At 38.7% G+C, this 24,223-nt stretch overlaps 2 protein-coding genes across 3 annotated transcripts; both read left to right on the forward strand.

Moving 5' to 3' along the window:
* Positions 1 to 1,309: 1,309 nt before the first annotated feature.
* LOC149104647 (uncharacterized) lies at positions 1,310 to 3,865 on the forward strand. The gene is made up of 3 exons (XM_089272247.1): positions 1,310 to 1,588; positions 3,042 to 3,162; positions 3,693 to 3,865. The coding sequence occupies exons 1-3, from the start codon at positions 1,310 to 1,312 to the stop codon at positions 3,863 to 3,865; spliced, it is 573 nt and encodes a 190-aa protein (XP_089128373.1).
* Positions 3,866 to 14,883: 11,018 nt separating this feature from the next.
* LOC149104648 (dyslexia-associated protein KIAA0319-like protein) lies at positions 14,884 to 21,496 on the forward strand. 2 transcript variants are annotated; one of them, XM_089270988.1, is made up of 5 exons: positions 14,926 to 15,110; positions 15,789 to 15,911; positions 16,150 to 16,240; positions 18,483 to 18,577; positions 19,064 to 21,496. In XM_089270988.1, the coding sequence occupies exons 1-5, from the start codon at positions 14,978 to 14,980 to the stop codon at positions 19,192 to 19,194; spliced, it is 573 nt and encodes a 190-aa protein (XP_089127114.1). In that variant the 5' UTR covers positions 14,926 to 14,977; the 3' UTR covers positions 19,195 to 21,496. The 2 variants fall into 2 exon arrangements, with proteins under 2 accessions (XP_089127115.1, XP_089127114.1); XM_089270989.1 differs by lacking the exons at positions 18,483 to 18,577; positions 19,064 to 21,496 and adding an exon at positions 17,006 to 17,156 and having other exon boundaries at positions 14,884 to 15,110.
* The last annotated feature ends 2,727 nt before the right edge of the window (positions 21,497 to 24,223 follow it).

Genomic DNA, 24,223 nt, shown 5'->3' on the forward strand with positions numbered 1-24,223 from the left:
AATCTAATTTCTGTCTTGCAACACGGAAATTTTCTCGAATACTTGATCTGACCTATCTGTCAACAAAAGCTAATATTTCGAGGGGACGGTTCCTTCTTCTGCCGTTGAGCGAAATTTCGGGTTCCACAACTACTAATTGTTTTAAAACTAAACTTGAAAAGCTTGATCACCACTCTCTATTGTCAGAATATTAACAGGCTGTCTAAATAGACAGTTGGTAAAAACAAAAACAAAAGAAAAAAACATGGGTATTATGTTGAAGTACCTCCAAATTCTCACAAAGACAGTAACTGAGAAATGTGTGATGCTTAGATAGGAGAATTTACGCTTGATATCGGCAATGAGAAGATTAAAAAAACAAGCCGTAACTTGCACTACGTTGTTCTCTAATTATTACTAAATTACGAATTCGAGGTGTCCAGCCTTCTAAATATTTGTAGTTTGCTATTTCATTTAAACACCAAGTAAGTGATTTAAGCATCAGGGTGGAATGTTTAAGAAAGAATTCACCTGAGGTACGAGTAACATGTAAACAAACACTTTGTACTGAGATTGTCTACATCGTGTTGCAAACTTCTGTTTCACTGTTTTAAAATTCTTCTGAAAAATTAATTATTTCTAACACACTACATATGGAAAAAACACTTGAAAGTACTGGTGAAATGAAACTAAGGATATAATTTTACCTGCGTTTGCATTATTTCTTTGAACTGTGACATTTAGTTTATCTAGTTCCCATAAATAAGATGTTATCAGTGTTATTCAAGGCACCTAGTTGATATATCTTTTGCTTTAAGAAAATGTAAAAGGGACTGAAAAGTACCTAAAGTTAATCTGGTCCACTAAAAACTGAAATTTCTCGATTTACTATCGCATTTCCTCGTAAATTCTTCATAAAAAAGCGATGACACTGAAAGGTAAACTCTGAAATAAATCATGCAGTTATCATGGATCCTCACAAGACTTAGCAAGCGGGAAAGAAAATTGCGACTACACTCTTAGCTCCCCTTTAAAGAAGTTATTTCATATATATTTGGTATCACAACAATGACGAACCGGTTAGAAATTATAGTTTCACCGATTTGTTTATACAAAGGTCTGGCAAAAAAATCAATTTTGTGCGTGGAGAGTTAAGCGAAATAAAGATATACTGCATGTTGATAGGAGATACTATTTACATAAGCCCTCATCACTCACTCCTAAATTACTCTGTTCTTTTAAAATGTTTGACTATTTATTTTTGTTTCAGACTTTAATTATAAAAGCATGTTTCAAATTTTCTTTTATTTATTATAAGCTCTAGATAAACATGTTTATATTTTTTTCAGATGGAGGACGTGAGCTGTACTTTCCAGCCTACTATTTCTATGCTGAGAAACGTTTAGTGAACCACTGGATAAAAACCATGATTGTTAAGGACTTGGACGAGTGTGAATACCGTTGCTACCTGGATGCAAACTGTGTCAGTCTTAATATTAAGAACAAAGATCCTAACGGAACACATGAATGTGAGCTGAATAACTCCACTCACTTGGAGCATGACGGGTATCTGAGGGACAACCATCTTTACTACTATCGTGGCGCCGAAGTAAGCAACTATGAAATTTTTAACTTTGCGCCTTCAATACTTTGTTAGACTGTATATTACCACCGGAAGCCCTCACTCACAAACGTTTCGGACTTGAACAAGTAATGAGAGCAAGCGGGCCTAAAGCCAGAAACAAGAAGCGGGAGCTCAGAAGAGAACACAAGTCATCCTTGCCGGGAGGAAGGGGTTCGGGAGGGGGGGGGGGGGGAGCGGGGAGGAGGGGTTGGGGGCGGGGGAAAGGCAAAAGTCAATTGTTTAAACAAAGAAAATGAAAGAGAGAATACAATGGTAGGATAATGCTGACCTGTACATATCCAACCAGTATATAAATATGTAACGAATAATCCCATGGCTCATGACACAGTTTGGCCAGCTGATTGCAACCTTTTGCTTTGATTATTGCAGTCTGTTGATAAACAGAAATTTATAAGGTGACTTATTTTGTTTCAAACACGAGTAGCATCGTTCCAGTATAAACACCGTCAGCCTTCTGAGCAAAGTCTCTCGAGCTAGCTGCCAATCCATTTTAGAATACTGCGATCGATATAAGATACTGTGCTGCAACAAAATACTCTTTAGGCTAAAGAGTCGTTGTCGTTAAAGGTTTCGTGTAAATTTTGGTAGGCATTTTTAGGCGATGCACCCAAAATGTCCCAGTATTTTATCACAAATTGCTTAGATCACACTCGTTTTTTGTGTAATAATACCTCCTTTTCTTCCGCCTTTTGTCGGGTAACAGAATTTCTGTTTAAAAAGTAAAGAAGAACTGTATCGTGTCATTCGAAGATACCTCCTTCCCACTTGACCTCGCCGGCTCTTAATTTCGCGAGGTTTTATTTCGCGACTTGAGGGTACGGTCTTAAGAAAAAAGCATTAAATTTTGCAAAAGTACGTCGACAAAGGTCAAATAACAGTTGATGAGACAATTGCTTGACTTCGTAAATTTATTACCATAATTAATTTCGCGAGCGTTTTTTGCGAGTCTTAAAATTCGGGAAAAATCACGAAAATTAATGCTCGAGAAAAAACTGACAGCGCGAAAAAATATGGGAACTTTAACTCAGACTATGTAAGAAATAATCCTTGGCTAATTTTAAATGATATTTAGTCACGGGTTCGTTGGTAATTGTCGATTATTTTTCCGTAAAAATGTTCACTCCTTATATGGTCTAGTTTTCAAACAATTAGCTCTCTTCCTCCGATTCACTGTTATCTTCAGCTTGTAAATTCGCCAAAACCCCTTAAGTACAGTCATCAAATTAAATTTTCTACTTGCAGACTACTTCTAGGGAAACGGGGTCCTCGGATAAGGAACTGGGAGATTAAAGCAATGGGAAAGCCGTGAAATTAAATCTGCTTGTGAATTTTTTTTCCTGCAATCGCGAAATGCAGCTCCGAAATTTCGCGAAAATTAGTAAGAATAAGCTAACTATTTTTGGTTACTTTGATTTAGAATCATTGTGGAAAGAACCAGGAGAAGTGCCAAAACAACGCAACTTGTCTGTCCGGTTTTACAAGTAAGAAATATCTATGTGTGTGCAGTCCTGGTTTTAAAGGCGAAAACTGCAAGCAAAGTAAGTATAAAAGATATCTCAAATATTATGACTAGCTGCAGTACTCTTAACATCGTGCAGTTAGCTGTCAATTAACACGAGCATAGCTAAACATCGAACATTAGGCAGCAGAGGTTCCAAAACAGATATCTCCTACACTTTCGTCGTTAAAACATTGCAAACGGTGCACAATAAGCTAGTGGCATCCAAGGTGGGTCTACCTTCTTGTCCAATTTAAATAAAGTTATTTTAAATTGTCTTGAAACTTCCAAATAACACCATGAAACAGTAGAGAAAAAGAAACTAAACAGCATGGGTTAAAATGCTCAACACAGTCGTTAAACCAACAGCTAAACACCTTTTAATATTGCGACCAAAAAAAACTGAGGATCGTGATGGCATCCATAGCCTTCCAGCCTACCTACATGTATTCTCTACGAAACTAAACACCGACTTCTTTCCTTAAGTTGTTGGACGGTGCCTGAAGGTGAGATGGACTTTACTTTACATTTCGTGTTCGGACATGTCAATTATTCCGTTTAATTCAATAGACATTGACGACTGTGCAAGTAGTCTTTGTGAAAACGGTGGAACCTGCATCGATGGCATTAACGGATACACCTGCAACTGTAAAGATGGATTTATCGGGGAAAACTGTCAAACAGGTGACCCTATTAGCAATGTGTTTAAAAAGGTTTTGGCAGGAAAAGCTTTCGAGGTTTAGGTAAATATCTATTGAAAATTTCGAAAAGGACTTGTCGAGCGGGTCGCAGCTGAGGTGTTAAGGGTTTTTATAGTTAAAATAATGTCTGAATTCCTAATGAGGGTCATCTCGAGGAAGCCAAGCAGGGAGGCGCGGTAAAGAAAGGATGAATCGAAAGAAGTTGAAAGAAGTAGAATTTCGGCTATCAACTTTTGAAACTTTCTGAATTTTAAAGGAACGAATTATCGTCAACCACAAATACACGAGTTTCTTTGAGTCTAGGATTCATGAGAAACATTTTTTGGCCCACGTATCTACTTTGACACTCTCGAATATCTCAGCTTATAATCCATCAAATATTTTCGCTCGCACACGATTAGTCTAAATGTAAATTTATCACGTGACTGAATATTCCCTAGCCGAAACTGGGAACTATCCGAGTGAAATTCCCAAATTTCATAAATTACTAGTGTTGCGAAAAATATTTGAAGGATAATAAACACAACAGCCTTCATTTGGGGCGAAAATATCCTCGCATTTTTGTCCTTGGACATTATCTGTTCCTCGAAGCTCACAGCTCTCTTTTCGGAAGAAATATTTTTACCACAATTGCTACTAATCTCGCAATCTCACTGGCTAATTTGCCGTTGTCAAGAAGAGTCCAGACAACGCTGCTCGCGTCAATGTGTCACGCAATGACTTTTTCAGCTCGCGCTCTGAAAAAATCATTTTCTTTGACGTTGTTATTGTGGTAAAAACAAAACAAAACAAAACAAAACAAAAACAAACACATCGATTGTGGTTTAGCGTTGTCTGTACTCTTATCGATAACGATATGCGTCATCACAGGTGTCAAAATTTGTTGTAGACTTGGATTAACTTTAATCGGCAACCAGGCCTCGGATAATGAGAGACATTCTGAGAGTAAAGTGTCCAAGAACATAATGACGCCGACCAGACTTGAACCAAGACCTCTCGACTAGGAGTCGAAAGGGTGCTGTAGCAAATACGATTTCTAAAGTAAGTCCGTGAAGAAACCCAAATGCTCGTGACGATTGTCGAAGATAAAAGAAGAACCGTGTTCCACTAAAATTTCGCAATTTTTTGCATTTTACGAGAACTAATTTTTGCGATTGCAAAACTAGCCCGTGAAAATGTAGGCGAACAAAGTCACAATACTCAAGTATTAGTAAACAAGTTAGGTTGGTGAAGGTCAAAGGCCAGAAGTTAAGTAGAGGGGTTTGGATTGTTGAAAATGATGTTCACATTGTGTGCACAGCGCAATTGCTGAAGACGGACTCCAGTCTCGTCGTGAGCCACCACCACACTGTTATTTTGACGAACGGCAGAACACTCGGTGGAAGAAAACTCGGTGGAAAAAATCTCGGTTGTGCTGTCAGTTGAGAAGGCTGTTTGACAGGACCTCACTGCACTTACAAAGCTAGGACGTGCATGAGCGCGTGTTGAATTAGGGTGTCTCAAAATTAAAAACGCCTATTTCCATAGGAAATACTCGGTTGAAACCAAACCCTTCCACCCCTAGCTAGTGACAGCGATTTCTTGACAGTGATTTCGAGAACTTTTGAATTTTGCTGAGGTGATGTGAAACCGAACTATGTAGATTGTGATTTATAAAGTGTGGTTGCATTTATTATTTTATTCTTTTTTGGCTCTGAAAAAGTCTGATTTAACTTATCAAAAGGAATGCAAAATCCTGTGTGTATTAACTACAGATAATTATGAACGTTTAATCATGTATTTATTATGATTTATTGATATCATTATATGACTGTGACATAACTCGCGATCCGTCGTGATTGGTTGATGGCAGGCCAATTTATCGCTATTTTTGATATGCACTGCAATACAAATTTATTAATGCGCGCGCGTTCGTACCCCACTCAGTCATACTTTCAACGAGTATTAGACTACGAGTAGTTCCCCTTTCGCTTAGTCCGCCTAGTCCGCTTAGTCCGTCGAGCGAGACCGTAAATAAACCGCGAGAAAAAAACGGCCGCGTGAACTCGCGCGGCTATTTTCCTCTCGCGGTTTTCTTTCGCGTCACGCACGACGGACTAAGCGAAAGAGGGACTACTTGTAGTCTAACACCATATGCAAGCGTCAAATATAACAAATCCTGATACGGCCTTACTTTCAGTTAAAACATTAATTCATTCGTTTTTCACAACTCGTCAATTTGTTTATTTATTTACGCATTGCCATTATATATTATATATTCAACTGTTACACAAAACATGTGAAACCAGATTACACAGTAGTACCCGGAATTGATCTGTTCAGAAAACAGAGACAAAGAACTTCATGTTTGAGCGTGAGGGACACGAGTGGACAGACGGAGAAGATTGGTCGCTCGAGCAATCTCAGAAGGCAAATCGATCTCCTAAAATATGCTACTCTGAATGGGGTAACCACCTAACCTAACCGAGGTGGTTTGTTCATCTCTATGACCCCTAGAGCTATGTCAGCTGGGGTCCTGCACTCCTGTTAGGATCACCCATGTCCAACAGTGCAAAAGGTAAACATTAGATGAAGAGTGATTCCTCGGTCTTCCGAGTTTGGCGCAGGGTTAACGACCTTGCCTCGTGGAACAATGCAGGACAAACTGGCCGGCGGTGTCACCCCTTGGGCTGTATTGACGCCCTGAACTAAATAGGGCGAATTGACTAGAAGCTGTTTGGTTCAATGATAGCCCCCAAGCATCGGACTAACATCTTGTGTTAGAACGTGAGAACTATGGCAAAAAAAGGAAGGGCAGCAGAAGTGGCCAAGTAGCCGGGATAATATAGAATAGAAGTGCCAGAGACAAAGGAGAGTAAATGGAAATGGATGGTTTCAGAAACACTGCAAAGTAGAGAGACAGTGATGCACGTGGGAGACGAGAGGAGGTGCCACAAGAAAACATTATAGTGAGCACAATAGCAAACAGAGCCAATGACCACCGATCAGCGAGAGGATTTTTTAACGGGTCGAGTTCACACAAAACGCAAAGAGTTGACGATGGTACAAGTATATACGCCAACCAATGACGGGACGAACGAGGAAAAGCTAAAAGGATTGCATTTCAACTCAGTTTCAGTAAGCTTCAGGGCAATGTGTCCACAGAAATGACAAAAGACACGACAAAAATGTTGTGATGGACGATCTGAATACAAGATAACAATAATATGGAATAATATTGATGGAAGAACATAATACAAATTTGAAGGCGAACAGAGATGCTTCAAAGCAGACCAAGCGATGGGTAGGGGACAAAACAGTTAAAATCAGAGAAAGAAAAGACGCTTGATTTATTAACCATTCCATTAAACTTGCAGATCTTCCAGAGGTTAGCTCAGCTCACGTAGTTTTTGATGTACTGGAAATATTTAAGAAAACATCCGGCTTAACGATAATTTTTACCAAAACTGAAGGTATGTGCATATGGATTGGGTCCACCAGGAATAACAAAAAAAAACATATTTGGTATTAAATGACGAAGATACTCAATGAAGGCTCTTGGGATCTTGTATACTTATGATCAAAAGTTGCTGCTTGAAAAGAACTTCATTAAAAATTTAGCCAAGGTCAAGAAGCTAATTAATGTCTGACCCTCTAGTGGGCTATCTATTTATAGCAAAGTTGTCATAATTACAACTTTATTTATCCTTAAGTTCGTCTATGTAGCTTCGTTGATTAGTGCCAATCCCGAATGACGAGGTCATTGAACTGAATCGATTACTGTATAAATTTTACGGAATGGCAAGGACAAAGTTACTAGATTATCAACAATTAATGAGTTTTAGAAGGGTGGTTTGAGAATGATAGACCTGGGATGTATGATAAAAAATCCTTGCGTCTGGCCTGGTTACAAAGGATGTTCAGCGAAAATGTAGGTGGAAAAATTATTTGCGACATCTTTTGGTCAAATCAGGAAAGCTTTTCTTTTTCAACTGCAGCTTTGACGTTAAAGATCACACCATCAATTATCTGTTTTATTCCGAACTTTTAAAGCGATGGTCAGAGTTTCGTGAAAACTTTGCGTCAACTAAGGATTGGTGTAACATTATATGGAACAACAAAGAAATTCGTATCAACAGTTCCCAAATCTTCTACCCAAACTTTTTTGATTATGTTATAGTATTAATAAGTGATTTGTTGTTTAATTTAAATGGCACTGAATTGTTTAATATTATTTCAAATAAGGTTAACAAAACAAATGCTCTTACCTGGGCCGGTCCTAGTCATGCTGCACCCCTTGAGTTCAAAAATAATTTGATTCCAGCAACAATTTCATCCTCTTTAATTATTAATAATAATGTTTTTGATATCACAAAGTAGAAATCAAAACATCATTATTCATTGTTAATAAATGAACAATTTCTTAGTGCCTTTAACAAGTTGATTATATGCTGTCTGCGTTGAAGACTGAAGTTGCCTGATCTAACGCGCGCATTATGCACGTAAAAGTTGCCCAGTCTAGTTTACAAACTTAACATAATGGTTGCAGTTCATCTCTTTTCTTTTCTTTCTTTCTTTTTTTTCTGTGACTATTATATATCTAATGGAACAGGAGACTAGTTAAGCAATTAAATTATCCAGTTGGATATTCATCTCAAGAAAACAAGTCTGAATGTGGAAAATCTCTAAAAAGAATGCTGCAAAATATCGTTATGATCTATTTATTTCAATTAGCATGGTTATCACAGGCATAAGGCGAGCTCGATCTCTCTATTTTGTTTTATTTTATTTCATTTTTTTTCTACTCTGATATAATAGTAACAAGCAACCTTTTATAAATTTATTTTCTTTTAGTTGATCCCTGCCATGAGTACCACACAGAAACCTAGCTAATGTAGGCGAATCTTATCACAAGGACTGCGAATCAACTTTTCCAGGAAACTGGTATCGTTTCGAAGGAGCTGCAGGAACAAGACTGCCAACTCATTGTCCACCAATAGGAAATGAACCATTTCCAGTATGGTTGAATGTTACGGGCAACAGATTGCCACAAAAAGGGGAAGGCGTAAAAAAAGGCGTCAATGTCTGTCTTCCTTATCCGGATTCTGATTGTTGCCGTGACGACTATGGTTATTTCACAATAAGTGTAAAGAATTGCTCCTCCTACTTGGTCTATTATTTGTATCAAATACCAGCCTGTCCGTACCGTTACTACGGCACCAACTAAACCAAGCAACTATGGCCTCTTTTTTTGTTTTTTCTTAAATACAGCCGTTTCGAGGAAGGTTGTCCTAGGGAAGCACAAAAGCGTATAAGCAACAATACCAAAAGATATCATGGGTAGAGGTGGTTATTTATGTTTGCTCGAGCTAGCTCACGGTGATTTTAATTTTCAACGAGAAGGATCGGAAGGATAAATCGCAGATACAAGTATATATTATGTTTCCTTTTATCACGGGCTGAAACACTGTGAAGCGTTGGCCAACAATCACTGACAGTAATTTATCTCGCCATTGTCACGTACTGCACAGGCCTTCAAATGATTCCCAAATTTTACCGCAAGCGTCGCCATAAAAGATGAAATTCTGGACTCAGGAATTTGGTCAGTGGATTTAAATTATATAATGCATTTTGTCTTACTTAATACTCCATGGAGTCATCACCTGATCGTGGTGGAGTGGTTTGCGTGCCCCAGTGACCCCTAGAGCTATGTCGGCGGGTGCCATGTGCACCTGGTAGGGTCACCCATGCCGAACAGGTCAAAGGGTAGGGGTCAGACGAAGAGGCTCCCTGGTCCTCCAGGTTGGGGGTTGGGCTGCGGGCTGATAACCCACTCCTGTAAAAAACATATTATTACCGAAACCAGAAGCAGAATAATTTCAAAGCATTCTGTGGAGGCCTTATGTGCCACGAGGCACAAAGAAGCTAAGTAGTAGTAAGTAGTAATAATACAGATACAGCAGTTACTAGAGGTGACGAAGCAAAATATAGAGTATTTAACCGATTTGAATGTAAATTTGCCACTTTAAAACTGATGGTTTAGATAGGTTTTTCCGTTAAAGTCTTTATCGGGACACCTGCGATGCATTCTAACACAGGATGCTCAGTATATTTTCAAATTTGGGGACAACTGAGAACTATCGCGTAAACTGACTACATTGTTTTGCGTAGCTCTCGGCACAGAGGTGATGATGACTGACAGCAAACAATTGCACGTGTAAAGGCGACAGCTTTACACTTACGGTATGCAAAAAAATATACTAAGGACACTACGGTAATTTGAGCGCTTGCGAGAAAAAATCTAGCTAAACCACAATTTTCGAAAACAGGATCATGTGCAGGACTGTACAGTACGTCTTTATGCTTTTGTAGGACAAGATTTCTCGAGACAGCTCGTTAATGTAGAGATTACTTAGGGTAGTGGGAGAGTGGGGGGGGGATGCCACCCCTCCCTTAAGATTTACTCTAAGGGGCTGAAACTTTTAGCAGTTGTTCATTCATGCTTCGAGAGGCGCGGTGGCCTCATGATTAGTGCGCTCGTTCCCGGATCGAGCGGTCCGGGTTCGAGCCCTGGCCGGGGACACTGTGTTGTGTTCTTGAGCAAGACACTAAAGGTAAAGGTAATGGTAAAGGTAAACTCTATTTAGTCAGGGTGGCCCATTCAGCGATGAGGCTGATATCCAGAGGGGCCCTGGACTAAAAATATAATAATTAAAAATACAAGACATCGTGATAATTTAAAAATACAAGATAAAATTTACAAAAATACAAGATATAAATTTAAAAATACAAGTAATAATTAAAAGTATAGAGTATAAACGAGCATGCAATAATTTATAAAAATCTAGTTCCTAGAATGAAACTTACCTCTCACAGTGCCTCTCTCCACCCAGGAGTATAAATGGGTACCGGCGAATTGTTGGGGAAACCTAACATATTGCTGGGGAGTGACATGCCATGGACTAGCATCCTGTCCAGGGGGAGTAGAAATACTCCTAGCCACTTCATGCTACAGAAACCGGGATAAGCTCCGGCAACTTTGAGCTATCGGCTCCAAGGCTTCACTGCACTTTCATTCATCCTTCGCGGAAATTTTGATAGGTCAATTGTGTCTCCATCATTTTTGGCGTTGCCATGGCAACCAAAAACTTCATGTACGTTTGGCCAAAAATCAACTTTTTTGACATAATTCTGTATTTTTTCCACTATTGTTCATCAAATTGGAGCAATGAACGAATTTGTAAGCATTCTGGTTTGATTTTATAATAACTTCCGATATTTCTTGACCTCTTAAGAATATAGTGAAATCCAAGATGGCAGATCCAAGATGGCAGGTCAAGTGTCGTCTTTGACGTTACATGACGTCATAACCAGCTCAAATTGTATACCGGCATAAAGCAATAACAATTGAATCTGACGATAACTCAAAACCATTACCTAGACAATATTCTATTCTTTTATGAAATCAATATCTGCATTATATTTCCTGGCAAGTATCTTTTTGTTCTTATCGTAATTTTTTTTTCTACTTCACACTTTTTACCGCATATATTTCAAAGATTGTGCTTTTTATTCACTATTTGCAAAAGATTGCAGACCGGCAATCGAATGCTCAATTTCTAGAACTATTTTAACCAGAGGAATTTTGAAATTTTAATTATATCTTATGCTGGTTGCTCGTCAATTTTTAAAACACTGTTTCATCTTGTAGAGCAAGCTCAGGGCTATCTAATCAATGTTAATTTACTTTGCTTAACAGAACGAAAACCCCGGTAAGGGGTGCCATCCACCGATTTATGTCGGGGCGGTTTATAACACACATATAATATCGGCAGGCTTCGTCTCTCTAGCAAAAGTAATTTCTACTAAGCAATGTTACGAGGATGTCTGAAGACTATAACTTGCCAGATCTTCATCATACTCTCTTATCTAAAGATAAGATTAAACACTAAGTTAACCCTTATTGGACAAAACACAATTTATCATATAAACACCAAGGAAATACCAGGAGATTTTTCGTGCGAAAACATGCTATCTTCACATGTGAAAAGATCACCTTCGCTATAGTTACATTATAAATCGCGCCTTTCACAGCGAAAGTGAAATTCTTTGGTGTTTATATAATAAATAGAACATTACATGGCTGCTTGAAGATACGAAATTTCTCTTCTCGTGTTGAAAAATATTTCACTCGTTCGCTGCTCTCAATCGTGAAAGGTTAGAAGTTTTCTTGGAGTAATGTGAGATTTTGTATTCCTTTGTTTTGTTTTGATTTTTTTGGTTAATTCAGATTTTTGTTTTTGTTTTTGTTTTTATTTCATATACTGTACATATGTATATATAGGTAGTTTAAAATACTTATTCAGGGGATTTTCCTAGTATGGCGCTGCGATGTTTTTGGTCACCTCCATCTCCTGTTTCTGCAATGTTAATAACTTTTGTTTAAGCAATTTCGGTTAAATGTAATAAATAAATAAATATTTAAATAAATAAATACATAAATAAATAAACAAGTATTTTACAACACTGTGATATGTCTAAATTTATGAAAGTAATAATGATGTTAGTAATAATGATGATGATGATGATGATGATGATAGGGATGGATACATTCTGTTTATTTGCCTTTTTACTTAATATACAGTATTTACAAATGTTTCGCTCAAATATAGAGGTAAATAACCGATTCCACTGCTTACCATGCTCTTGTCGTCATGTCGCCTCGTAATAATAATAATAATAGTGTACATAAATATGGCCACGTCGTACTGAGATTGCTATCTACCTCGTGTACTCTTAATAGAGTCCATACCATGCCTATACAACCCTTTGAAGTCGCTGCAAATGAGTCGAACGAACCAAACAAAGCTAAATTAGACCTTGAATTGATCATTTATCATTTGATTCGCAGCACTAATTTGGACAGGCTTAACCTCTGCGATTTCACCTAAATGACCTCACCATGTCTTTACTGTGGGTTAAATGAGCCAATCATGGTGACAAGAGCACGGTAATCAGTGGAATCGGTTATTTACCTCTATATTTCAGCGAAGAAGTAGCCCTTACGAGACATTTAATTTCAATATCTGTCTGGATTCGCAAAAACATAGCCACAGAATTTGACTTGTCACTGATAGTCTTGATACAATTCCGTCCTAGAGCTAGCTTTCCCATAAATAATGAATAAAAATAGATAAATAAATGAAACATGCGGCAAGACGTTCTCTATATTTCATGCTCGGAAAGTTTTACAAGCTCGTTTCATAGCGGAAGCAAAAAAAAAAAACAAATTGAAAACAAATTAACAAAAAAACACTTAATTCAGACTTTAAGTGGCAGTCCCGCTAAAAGCGGTCCACTCGACTTCCGGACCAAAAATAATTTTCCTTCATTTTTTGTCAGTGAAAAGGGTTTGACACATATATATATAACAAAGCAATTTATTATTTTCCAATTCCTTATTTTTGCTTTGCTACGAGCCAAAATTGAATTTTGGCCGAACTGAGGTTGCCGACCGTGATCAGAAAGGTAAAATTCACCGATTTTGTGAAGCGTGCTACGTCGCCTAAAATGCAGCTCACGGAATTTCGTTTTCATGCGAATTTTAAGTCACATTCATTACTTTGACTGACGAAATATGGAAACTTTTCGAAAAATTCTAAGCTTACCAGCGAGGCTGGAAGACACCCTACTCCAAGGCCTTTGATCACCTACTAAAATTTAGCCAAATTTGACGGGGAAAATCTCAAAAGTTGGGTCTAAATGAAGCCTGAGAAACACATCACAATAAATTTCATACCTTAGTAAACAGTTCTATATGTTCAAACCGGTGGATATCTCCTTGGATTGCACGCGAGAACAGATTAAAATCTGCCACAGTCAGTGTGTTTACATAGCTATCGCTCGTGTCAAAGCTCATTTGCATAACCCTAGCACCCGGTGAAAATACATCTTCTTCCGTTCAGGTTCGTTTGTTGACCTTCTGAGTAGTGGCAAATAGCTTCCTTTAATACTTGTGTACTCTCTAGATCCAGTTTTCAGGTGAAGGTTGCGTTAAAGTTGATCAATTCTCAAGACTTGCGAGACTCCAAAAGTAAATAATGGCGCCGGTCTGCAGAAATTAACCGTAGCCGTCGTCCTGACCCTTCAATAAATTCTGCCGCAGAGGTAGCACTAGGAGAAGAGGAAAATCGTAAATTTAATGGCAACTGAATCCTGTACTACTGCCAAGACTACTGGAAGCTTGAGGGCTATATGCCCGAATTTGAAAACTACCAACAATGAACACTTGCCGGTTGCATCGCTGGGAAATGAACCTGGATGAACACGACACGCTTGAATGGAACTATCTTTTGCGATGAATGATGGGCTTTACTTCTGTTTTATGCTTGATGCTTGTCTTTTTGTATCTTGCACAGCGCATAAAATAAACTTCGGGATCCGTTTATCGGGCCGTTTACACAACGAAAGCTGCACCAGCTTCGTCAAAATGTCACACAAGTTGTAACGTGACCAATTACCCGGAAAGGGGGTACTCCCTTATATGGGCTATACAGGTATCTGTATGTGAGGCCCCAAAGGGTAGGGTTTTTCAGCCGTTTGGGTCATAAATAGGGTATCGATTTTGGCCATTTTGGTTATAAATTGGGTATGGTTTTAGCACTCTAGTCTTGAATTGGGTATGTTTCTTAGCAGAAGCTACTTTTTCATCATCATCAATAAGATCTTCAACAAAAGCCCTTCATAACGTATGGTTACGACAACTGTGTCAGCCGCAACGGTCATAACTAGGCTATCGAATTTTAAGTCAGGTCATAAATAGGGTAGCAAAAAACGCAGATTTTGGCCATAAAGAGGCGAAGAGATCTGAAAATGATTCTTGACTTGCAGAGTATTCTTCCTTTAGAGATCGACAAAGCGTGTACTGAAGCGTTCAGGCAATGGGGCATTTCAGTCCGAGTTGCCTTGAACCTGACGGTAGGCCAAACGCTAGAAATAAAGCTGTGTTTTCAAATTCCTCTGGCATAGTGTGGACAAGGCCTAAGAACGATTCATGTTCGTTTGGCCAGTTTCCCAGTTTTTTTAGCAGTGTACCTGTGAATGCCTGGATTATTGTCTGCCAACTTTTTAATAAAGACGCCTAATTTTTGTTGTTTTTTTTGTCCCCACAGTCTGATGGTGATGTTTTACGTTAAGGACAAAGTTTTCGAAGCTAAGGACGGTTATGAAGTCGCTGGAATGTTAAAAGACAAGATTGGTAACGAGGAAGGCTTCTTCGAATTTGGGATGTTGAAAGTTGAACCTTACAGTAAGTGTCCACGTTATAAGCTTCGTTATGGCCAGCAAGCCAAAGTCTCTTTTTGTCGGTTGGTGAAATCGTACACGTTCCTTCAAATCGAACTGAATTTCAAAGTAAAGGTTTACCGAGGCGAAGAGAGGATTACTTTAAAGTGTTTGGTTGGGGTGTGTAGCCTGCTTCTTTAACCCTGTTACCCTCTTTCAGTCGAAAATTATGCGATTTTCGAGAGCGAATTCCTTCCTTAATACATGACCAGCTACCATTTGCATAAACATTTGAGAAGAGCTTCAAACATCATGTCCAGTTTCAAGAAAGAGGGCAGAGCAGATTCTATTTCACACAAAAATTATGCTTAAGGCTTATGCCATATTTCACAGTAAACAGCTCAAAAACCATACCCTCTAGCTCCGCAGATATTTCTTTAGTTTATATAAGAGAATAACCCCCCCCCCTCCCCCCCCCCCCACCCCTTCTCCTCTCCGTTTACAAGCTAAGGAAGGCAACACGAAGTGATAACAGAAAATCAAAACAGAACATGGATGGTCACTGTTGAAAAACACTGAGCCGGATAACGAATAACAGATTGTTTCCAGATGGACCTCCGTGGCGCAGAGTCATGTTTCCACTGTACTGCACAGTCATATTGTATGTCGCTCTCTAGTTTCTCACTGTTTCCTATGTTTTCAGTTTGCAGGAATAACTGCTCAGGTCATGGCTACTGTGATCGTAGCACCAAGCTGTGTGTCTGTGAGAGTTTCTGGATGCAGGATTTTTTCAAAGTTCACTTTGGCACTAAAGAGAGCAATTGTGGTAAGACTTTTTGTTGTCTTTTGTTTGTAGAATAAGCTTGTTATCAACCATGTTCCTAAAGGTAACATCACTGCTAGAATTTCTGTCGTACGTTATCTCTTCTGTGAGCCGATCGGTGTCACGCAACGCCTTTCCTCTTGTTTTCGTGAGACTGCGTGACGAGCCAAAATTATGTTTGTGTAAGAAGTGCCTTGCACAGTATTTTCCTTGTTGTTAAGAGTGATTGTGTTTTTCGCAGACTGGAGTATACTGCATGTAACTGTGATTATCTTTGGAATCATCATGGCTATTGGCGGAATAGTGTGGGCAATATGTTTCTGCATGGGAAGGTACGTATCACATGCAACACTAGTAATGTGTTGTAGTGTGACCTTAGATGACTGCAGTTATATCAAAGCTCACGATAGATCAGTTAGGAGGTCAATTTTTACCCTGTTAACAAACACCCTTGGTTCATTTTCTTTCCAAGGTAAATTATATCCTGGTATGCATTTACTGAGTAATTGTTGTCTTTTTATGATGGTAGGCATCGCAAGTTTCCAGTCTTTAAACGAAGCAGTTTTCCTTGCCGTTCTTCTCTGTTAGTACATTGTTTTTGTTCTTTCTGCCATCTCTTAAACGATTTTAGCTGGCATGTAGAAACAAATTGTAGTTTATTGTTCTTGTGAGTTCTCTGTGACTCTTACAGTCCACACTGCTTGGAATCCTAACATACAGTGTACATACACAGTCCTAAAATCACCCTTTAGACCTATCTATACTGTGCTTGAAACAAAAGCTCAATTCTACGAATCTTCCTAGAATAACGAATCACCGTTGCCCAAGTAATGTTTGATTAGCTTTGAAGTGATAAAGTAACGTATTTTCGCCTGTTAGAACGTCCAGTTGTGATTTTAACGACGTCTTGCTACTAGAGACCGAATTAGGAAAGTTATCACAAATGGGATTCCCTTAATCCAAATTTTGTCATGGTCATTCCTTTCTATTCTAGTCCATTCCATTCAACGTGTCTCTTTTCCTTGCCTTCATTGTTGAACGCCTCCATTGTCGTCTGCCTTGCCTTCTTTCCTGTATCTATTTCTTTCTACCTTTAGACTTCGTCGTAAGAAGGTTATAGTCTCTGTTAACCCTCCTAGTACAGAGGATGCCTCTTCGACTGACCATAGGTATGCTGAAGACTTGCCTGGGTACAGGGTACTGCATGTAAACTGCATGACAAAACTGGCTTGAAACGTCTTTGACAATGCAAGCCTCTTCTGCCCTTGTCCTCAGGGAATGTATGTGTAGACTTGCCTGGGTACAGGGTACTACATGTAAACTGCATGACAAATCTGACTTGGTGTGCCAAACCTTGTAATTGTCATTAAGATTGTGAGCCTCTTATACGCTTGTCTTGTGGGAATCTTCTTACAGACTTTCTTGGGTACAGGGTGGTAAAGTGTAAGGCAAAACTGGCTTGGTGTGCCAGATGTTCTAAACGTCCGTAAGAATGAAAGCTCCTTCTACCCTCGTCCTCTGAGAACTACATAAAGATTTGCTTGAGCACAGGGTACAGGGTAGTAAACTGTATGACAAAACTGGCTTTGTGTGCCAGATGGTCTAAACGTCCTTAAGAATGGAAGCTCCTTCTATCCTCGTCCTCCGGGGACTACATTTAGACTTGCTTGAGCACAGGGTACAGGGTAAAACTGTATGACAAAACTGGCTTGATGTGTTAGCCCTCTACCCTCGCCGTCTGGGAATTTATATAAGCTGACTTGATTGGATAAAGGGAACTAAACTGCATGACGCCGCTAGCTTGGTGTACTAGGTCTTACAATCATCTTCAAGACTAAATGTCTTGTGTCCTTGTCCTTGCCCTTCTGGACCGCAGTCTTGGCGTCAACAACAACAGCTTTATTCCAACAACGTCGCTCTCGTTGGGAATGGTGTTACTTAATCTTGTAACTTGCATGAAATATAACGCTATTTACTTCTTCCACAGTTCTGTTTCCATTTGATTTTTTTTTCTGTTTTATTCCTTAGACTATCTAGAGGTCGAGTTAGATTTGTATGCCTTGGTTATCTTCTAACCGTTCTTGCGTTATTTCCGACTTTGTTTCTCGTGATAAATATTTTATTTTTTTGCACTTTGTCACTTTGTTTTATCCGCTATATTTCTTTTTCCCTTGCATTTCTTTTATTTTTGCAAGTCTTTCCATTTTTCCTTTTCTTGTTGTTTTTTCTTGGTCGTTGTTGTTAATAATGATACTGTCGTTCTTGGCTTCGTACAGATGAGCTCAAGTTGTTATTTCAACAAGAAAGAAAAACCCCAAACAGGTTGTGATAAACAAAAGAAAAAAAAAATGAAACAAAATATAAAACAAAACAAAAAACAAGCAGGGATGGTAAAGATTTTAAAAGCCTTGGGAATGTGAATCACGCCTCCGAGAGAACCAGCAAATTGTAGTCTCAAAACTGAACAGAGTTGCTTACTTAGGTCAGTTGCGCTTTGAGTGCCTTAAAAGTTTACTAGAAGTTATTGTTTGGGTTGTGATAGGGGAGCTTACTTTTTGATGTCGTTTTGTTTAGGAGGCGTGGTCGTGGGAAGAGGCGCCATCGGTACGCTGTTATTGACGAGGACGAAGATGACAAGCTTGAGAGTATGGAGATGCTACCAAAAGGAGGTAAGCGACTCGAAGGGTTTGTCCCTTTTGCTGCTGGAATTTCGTTTGCTAACCTCACTCTCAAATATGTTCAAGAGCCAGCCTGTGCAAGTGCCGCTAAGAGTATCTCACGGGAATCTCTTAAGATAACCATATAGTATGTTTATCTTTGGGCTTCACATTATGATCACTTCTTCAACCTCAAAAATCATTTTTAGTATCGATTGTTTTCCCTCGACCAATCATGCGTGATTTTGCACTTTTCCCGCCCTCTTCATCAACGTTTTCCCGCGCTCACCATCCGTGACGTGTTTTCCGCGCTTAGCACCATTGAGACGTTTTCCCGCGCTTGCTTGCCTCTAGTCTCATGTTTTCTCGTGCCTCCCATTGGTTTTCATGCTTGTTTTGAGTTCTGAATTGTCAATCACGTCATTGCCGCCATAATTATCGGCTCAGTAATAACGTTGGTATGAGATCATCCGTCAATTTTAGTTATTTTTCCTCCAGGTAAATACTTGAGTACAAGCTTGATGTTGAGCGATACGGACGAGGACAGCGATGCGGAGTCGACTGTTTTTGAAGTTAAAAAGCGACACATGAACGGCTCGGTGAATGGTTATATAAGGAAAGATACGTGATATAGAGTACATACGGGCATCCTATATATAACATAGTGGTCAACGTGAACATCCCAGCACGAGAGGAACGCGCATTCTGACAGTGGTGCAAGATCTAACGGCAGTGATGACTTAATCATTAAGTTTACAGACTTGCCTGGCTTGTAGAAAGAAACTTAAAGAGAGATCACCATAAGAACCAAACATTGCTGTGTTTCTCACCTAGAAAATGTTATTAATATGCTGCGACCTCGATCAAGAAGGCTGGGAAAGATCACTTGGCCGATAATGGTAAAACATCTTTGGCCCTTTTCACCGCAAACACTCACTGTATGCATTCAAATTTGTAAATCACCCCCCGCGTATCTTAAATGAGACATTTTTCTTTGCACCTAAAAAGTCTTGCATTAGAGGACATTTTATGACTCGTTGTTCAAACAATTTTAACTTCTAGGGAGATTGAACACTGAACAATGAATGATTTTAAAAGTACGGATGAAGAAAAGTAACCACAATGAACAGTTTACTTAAAGCGTTGTTCCATTGCTGTGGGTATACTACTCTCAAATTTGGTAAACTGTTTTAACCTAAGAAATGTGTCAAATTTCGTATCCTAAGAGTGTTGAATTGAATTGTTGAATTGAATTGTTGAATTGAATTGTACACAACATAACGAGAGGAATGTTTATTATAATTATACAAATTTTACCTATGGAATGTCCAGCGAGATATTTCGCCGTATTACAAACAGCAGTTTGAAATTATTAATTTATTAGTGTGCAACACAGCAAGGATAATGTTGTTTGTAATATTATAAACTCTCTACCTACGTTTTGTACCTTTGCATAACATGGTTCTTGTTGTGCGGCAAGAATGATAATAATGAACGTTTACATTCATTTGCAAACATTTTTTCCGTGTTTTTAACAGTCATGGAAATTAATTAAAGGGACTCAGTCACGGCATTTTGAGTTATTTGGGCAACGTACAAAATTACCTTTTAATTGAAGAAAACACGAAAATTGTAGTTTATTAAGATGGAAAAACACCAAAGAGATACTAATAAATCATAAAGGAACAGCGATGGAGAAGGATGGAGAAGATTAACACGGATTGCAAACGACAGACTTGGAAAATTTAGGCTAAACGTTTCAAGGTGCGCAAACCGTGACGTAGCTCCTTAACGTAGAGACAGTAATTATACCACAAGAGTAGTTATTACACAACATGCAACACGAATGGCAATACGCACAACAACGCTTTTCAACTTGCAATGAAGCATTGTTGTGCGACAAGTTATAGGAAAATGTTGCTCTTATCACATGGCTTTTATGTACCATACACTTTAATTTTTCATTTCATAGCCGTGCATTAAAACTAAAATGACGGAATTAATTTGTTTTGTTTAACTTGTTTGAGGCGTCACGCACTTCTCAGAAGGGTAAACCGGATTGGCTGAGAAAATAATACAACAAACTAAAGAAACAGTGAAGCCAGCCCTTAGAACAATACGTACGAAGCATAAGCGGTAGTGAGATTTAAGTGAATGATAACCAAGGAGGAGTTGTCATGGTGTTTCATTAAAATTTTACCAAGTAAGTTTACTCAGTATGCTAAAATAATCACTAGTTCGACTGTTTATATATAAAAGTACGCATTTTCTTACTTTTAAAACTCGTTTTATAGAACAAGGTATATCCGTAAAATAGATGAAACAAGGAGAACTTTAAAGCCTGGTTTTCAGCACAAGCGCAAGCTCAAGCGCAAGCACAAGCGCAAGCACACAAACACAAGCAATAGGGATGACCCTATAGTGAAAACGAAGTTCGACGCAAACACAAGTACAAACACAATCATCCGATCCTTCCGGCATTTTAGAAAACTGACGGTTTAGGCGCGCGCGGTAATCCGGATCCAGTGGTTTCAGTGACCAAACACAACCACGTCTAGTAAATATCCTTCTGCTTGTGTTATGCCTGAGCGGTATTTCGTTTTCGCTTGTTGCAGCGCAAACGCAAGCATGAGCGCAAGCACAAGAAAAAGGAAACATTTTGAACCTTGTCCTTGTGCTTGCGCTTGTGCTTATGCCTGTGACAAGGCCGTTTTCACGGTGAAATAAGACTACATATCGTGTTTGCGCTTGTGCTTAGCGTCGCTGGTGAAAACCAGGCTTAAGCGTCTCGGATACACGAAGGAAATTTTGTGCATGTCAGGATATAGGCAAGCATATATTTATGTATTGTTCTTGTCTCGGGACAATTTCAAGATAATTTGCTACAATAAATTAGCAAAGATGAATGAATAAATAGGTAGAGTTTTGTAATATTAGCATTTTGTCATGTCTTGTTCATTTTCAAAGATTTGTATGCCATTTTGGGAAGATCTTTGGAAACCACACGATGTGTTTGAAATTCATATAAACAGTATTAACAAGACATGTTTCGGATGAAACATCATCCATCGTCTATCTTAAAAAATTTAGTTTTAAAGAAACTCTTAAGCAGCAAGGAAAATTAATGTTACTAAAACATCGTTAGGAGATATCAATAACAACACATGTTCATAATTGTAAGACGCCCTAAGTTTCGCTGTTGTCGTCTGCTGTTACTTGCAAAAAAAATCGGACGTAAAATTTCTGGACGTTTTATTTCGGACGTAAAATTTGCGGTACTTTTTATCTAATGTCGGATAAATTTCGGACAACAATTTCGGACATTTTGCTGAAACATAGCTTAAGGAAATTTGCGAAACGAAACACGAATTAGACTGAAACAGCATCTGTGAAAATAATAGTTTTACTGCACCTTGAAGGTTTTGCGACTCAATACAATGAAGAGAAAACAACACAAATGTTATCATGCCGTTACTCCACTAGAATTTGCGCCCTAAAGCCCAGTATGAAGGAAAGTAAGAGCGTTGGGGTTACTTCCAAGATATATACTGCACTAACTATTACGGAAGCTTGAAAATTTCGGACGGTTTTATTTTCGGGCATTTTTGTCCGAAATTAAAATCGTCTTTATTTTTTTTGCCAATAATGTACCCACCTTTGTTTTGTGACCAATTACCAGGCCTCCTTGGCGGTATAAAAATACCAACGTTCCAAGCGCATGCAGTTTCTGTAATTGGATATGATCAAAGAAGTAGGGAGACCCACGCCAAACAGTATAACAGGAAGTGGAGTTCTTCCCACCCTTCCGCCCTGTAAGTTCCAGGATAAACATGGAAGAAATTCAGTTTATCAACCCTCGACTACATTTTGTGAAGGTATGCACACACACGAGGGTAAAATTCTGCGGGACTAGTCCTGATGATGAACGGCTAGGAAATAAGCATTACACTGGCTGGCTGATTTACTTGTGTTCAGAATAGTTTGGAATCGTTTATCAATTTCGTCATCATTTAACAAAAAAAATAAAATAAAATAAAATAATAATAATAATAATATTAATATTAAAAAAAAAACATTAGAATAAAATAGTAGTGGCCAGTGCAAGGGGCTTATAGGGACTGGAAAGTTGTTCTTCCAAATGTTTTCCGAAAACCGACATATAAGCCCTCCATCTTCTTTATCGGGCTAACTTGATTTGTTTAAGAACTGCGCCCTCGTCAACCATCACGCGAAAGAAATCTCGAGCACAAAATCTTATTGTTAACTACTACAGCAGAGCCCCATGGCTAAGAAAATTTGGCACTCCATCGAGTCAAAAAGTTGTAATTTTCACTTTGTCCGTACGCGCGCCAGCCTCTTGTGACAACAGACTAAAGGTTTGCAGCACAAACCTGCAATTTTGTGTATTTTAAGAGTTTCAAGAGCAGCGCACTGTAGGTTTTGTGCTGTAATCCGTAAGAGTGCGTACTTAAACTATTATACTACTCGCCTTCGTTTTCTATTAGAAAACTCGGGGTCGTAGCACGATTATTAAATATTATCAAAAAATTGTGAAAAGAGCTGGTAGCGTGGCCGAGTGGTTTTAGGCGCTGGTTTTAGGCATCAGTCATTTCGATGGCGTGGGTTCGAATCCCACCACTGCCACAAAATCATATTTTGTGAAAAGTCGTTCGGGATCTACTCATCTGCAAAAATCCGATAGGCCTGTAGAAATGTTGTCGTAAGATACACAGCAGCGAAATGCAATGACTTTAGAAACTTAAGTAGTATTTTTTCGCACTCAGCGTCGTAATTTTGCTGCAATGCATAAATTTTGCACGAAAAGCTGCCTATTGAATGAATGAGTGAATTATTTAAGTCTCAATGGTCTTTAGCTTTAAAAAAAAAAAAAAAAAACTAATTGGGACACTATTGAAACACCCCCTTTGGGTATTTTGGGTATTTTGGGGTATTAAAATGGCAAATTTCTGCCAGCAGGTTCTTAAACCTCCAGACGGGTCGGGTTCTTACTACACATGCGGGATTTTACTCTACTACCGTAGTAATAATTTGATACAGTGTCCCGCGTCAGTGCCACGCCTCCTACGTGCTGTCACGAGCTGCTGCTCTACAAACACGCGTTCCCACGCAACCAATGAGAGGCAAAAACGAGGAAGTTAATTTACCTGTCTCAACTGACAGATACAGCTTCAAAACGGTCAGTAACAATAGCAGTGTTTATCATAATACTAGTATATCTTCTCCTTACCGGTTCACACATGTTTTCTTGAGTAATTTTCTGATAATTTTGTGTTACTTCGGGAACATTGTCTGTAGGTTATGGACAATTTCAATTATTCTCGTCCCCTGTCTTAAAACTGTATTAAAACTGTAAAGAAAAGCTATAGTGTCGGCCCCTAAGGCAGCTGCTTCATCCTAGTAAGGACTTATCGACTTGAATGTTTCCCTAAAGTTAGTTTACGCATATCTAGTCTCCTTGGCTATTACTGTGCACTTACAATTGCACTCATAGAAGTGATTCGTTTATCTTGAAATAAATGCGTAAAAATATGAATTAAATAATAATGACAGGCCGGAAGTTGAACAGCTAATGTCGTTATTCCTGCTTGTCGCTTATATTTGTTCTTCGTTATGGCAGTGTCCTAGTTGTGCCTCGCG

This window comes from Orbicella faveolata, unplaced genomic scaffold (genome assembly GCF_042242905.1).
Source record: "Orbicella faveolata isolate gen_17 unplaced genomic scaffold, um_ofav_v1 contig_34, whole genome shotgun sequence".
NCBI classification, from domain to species: Eukaryota; Metazoa; Cnidaria; class Anthozoa; order Scleractinia; family Merulinidae; genus Orbicella; species Orbicella faveolata.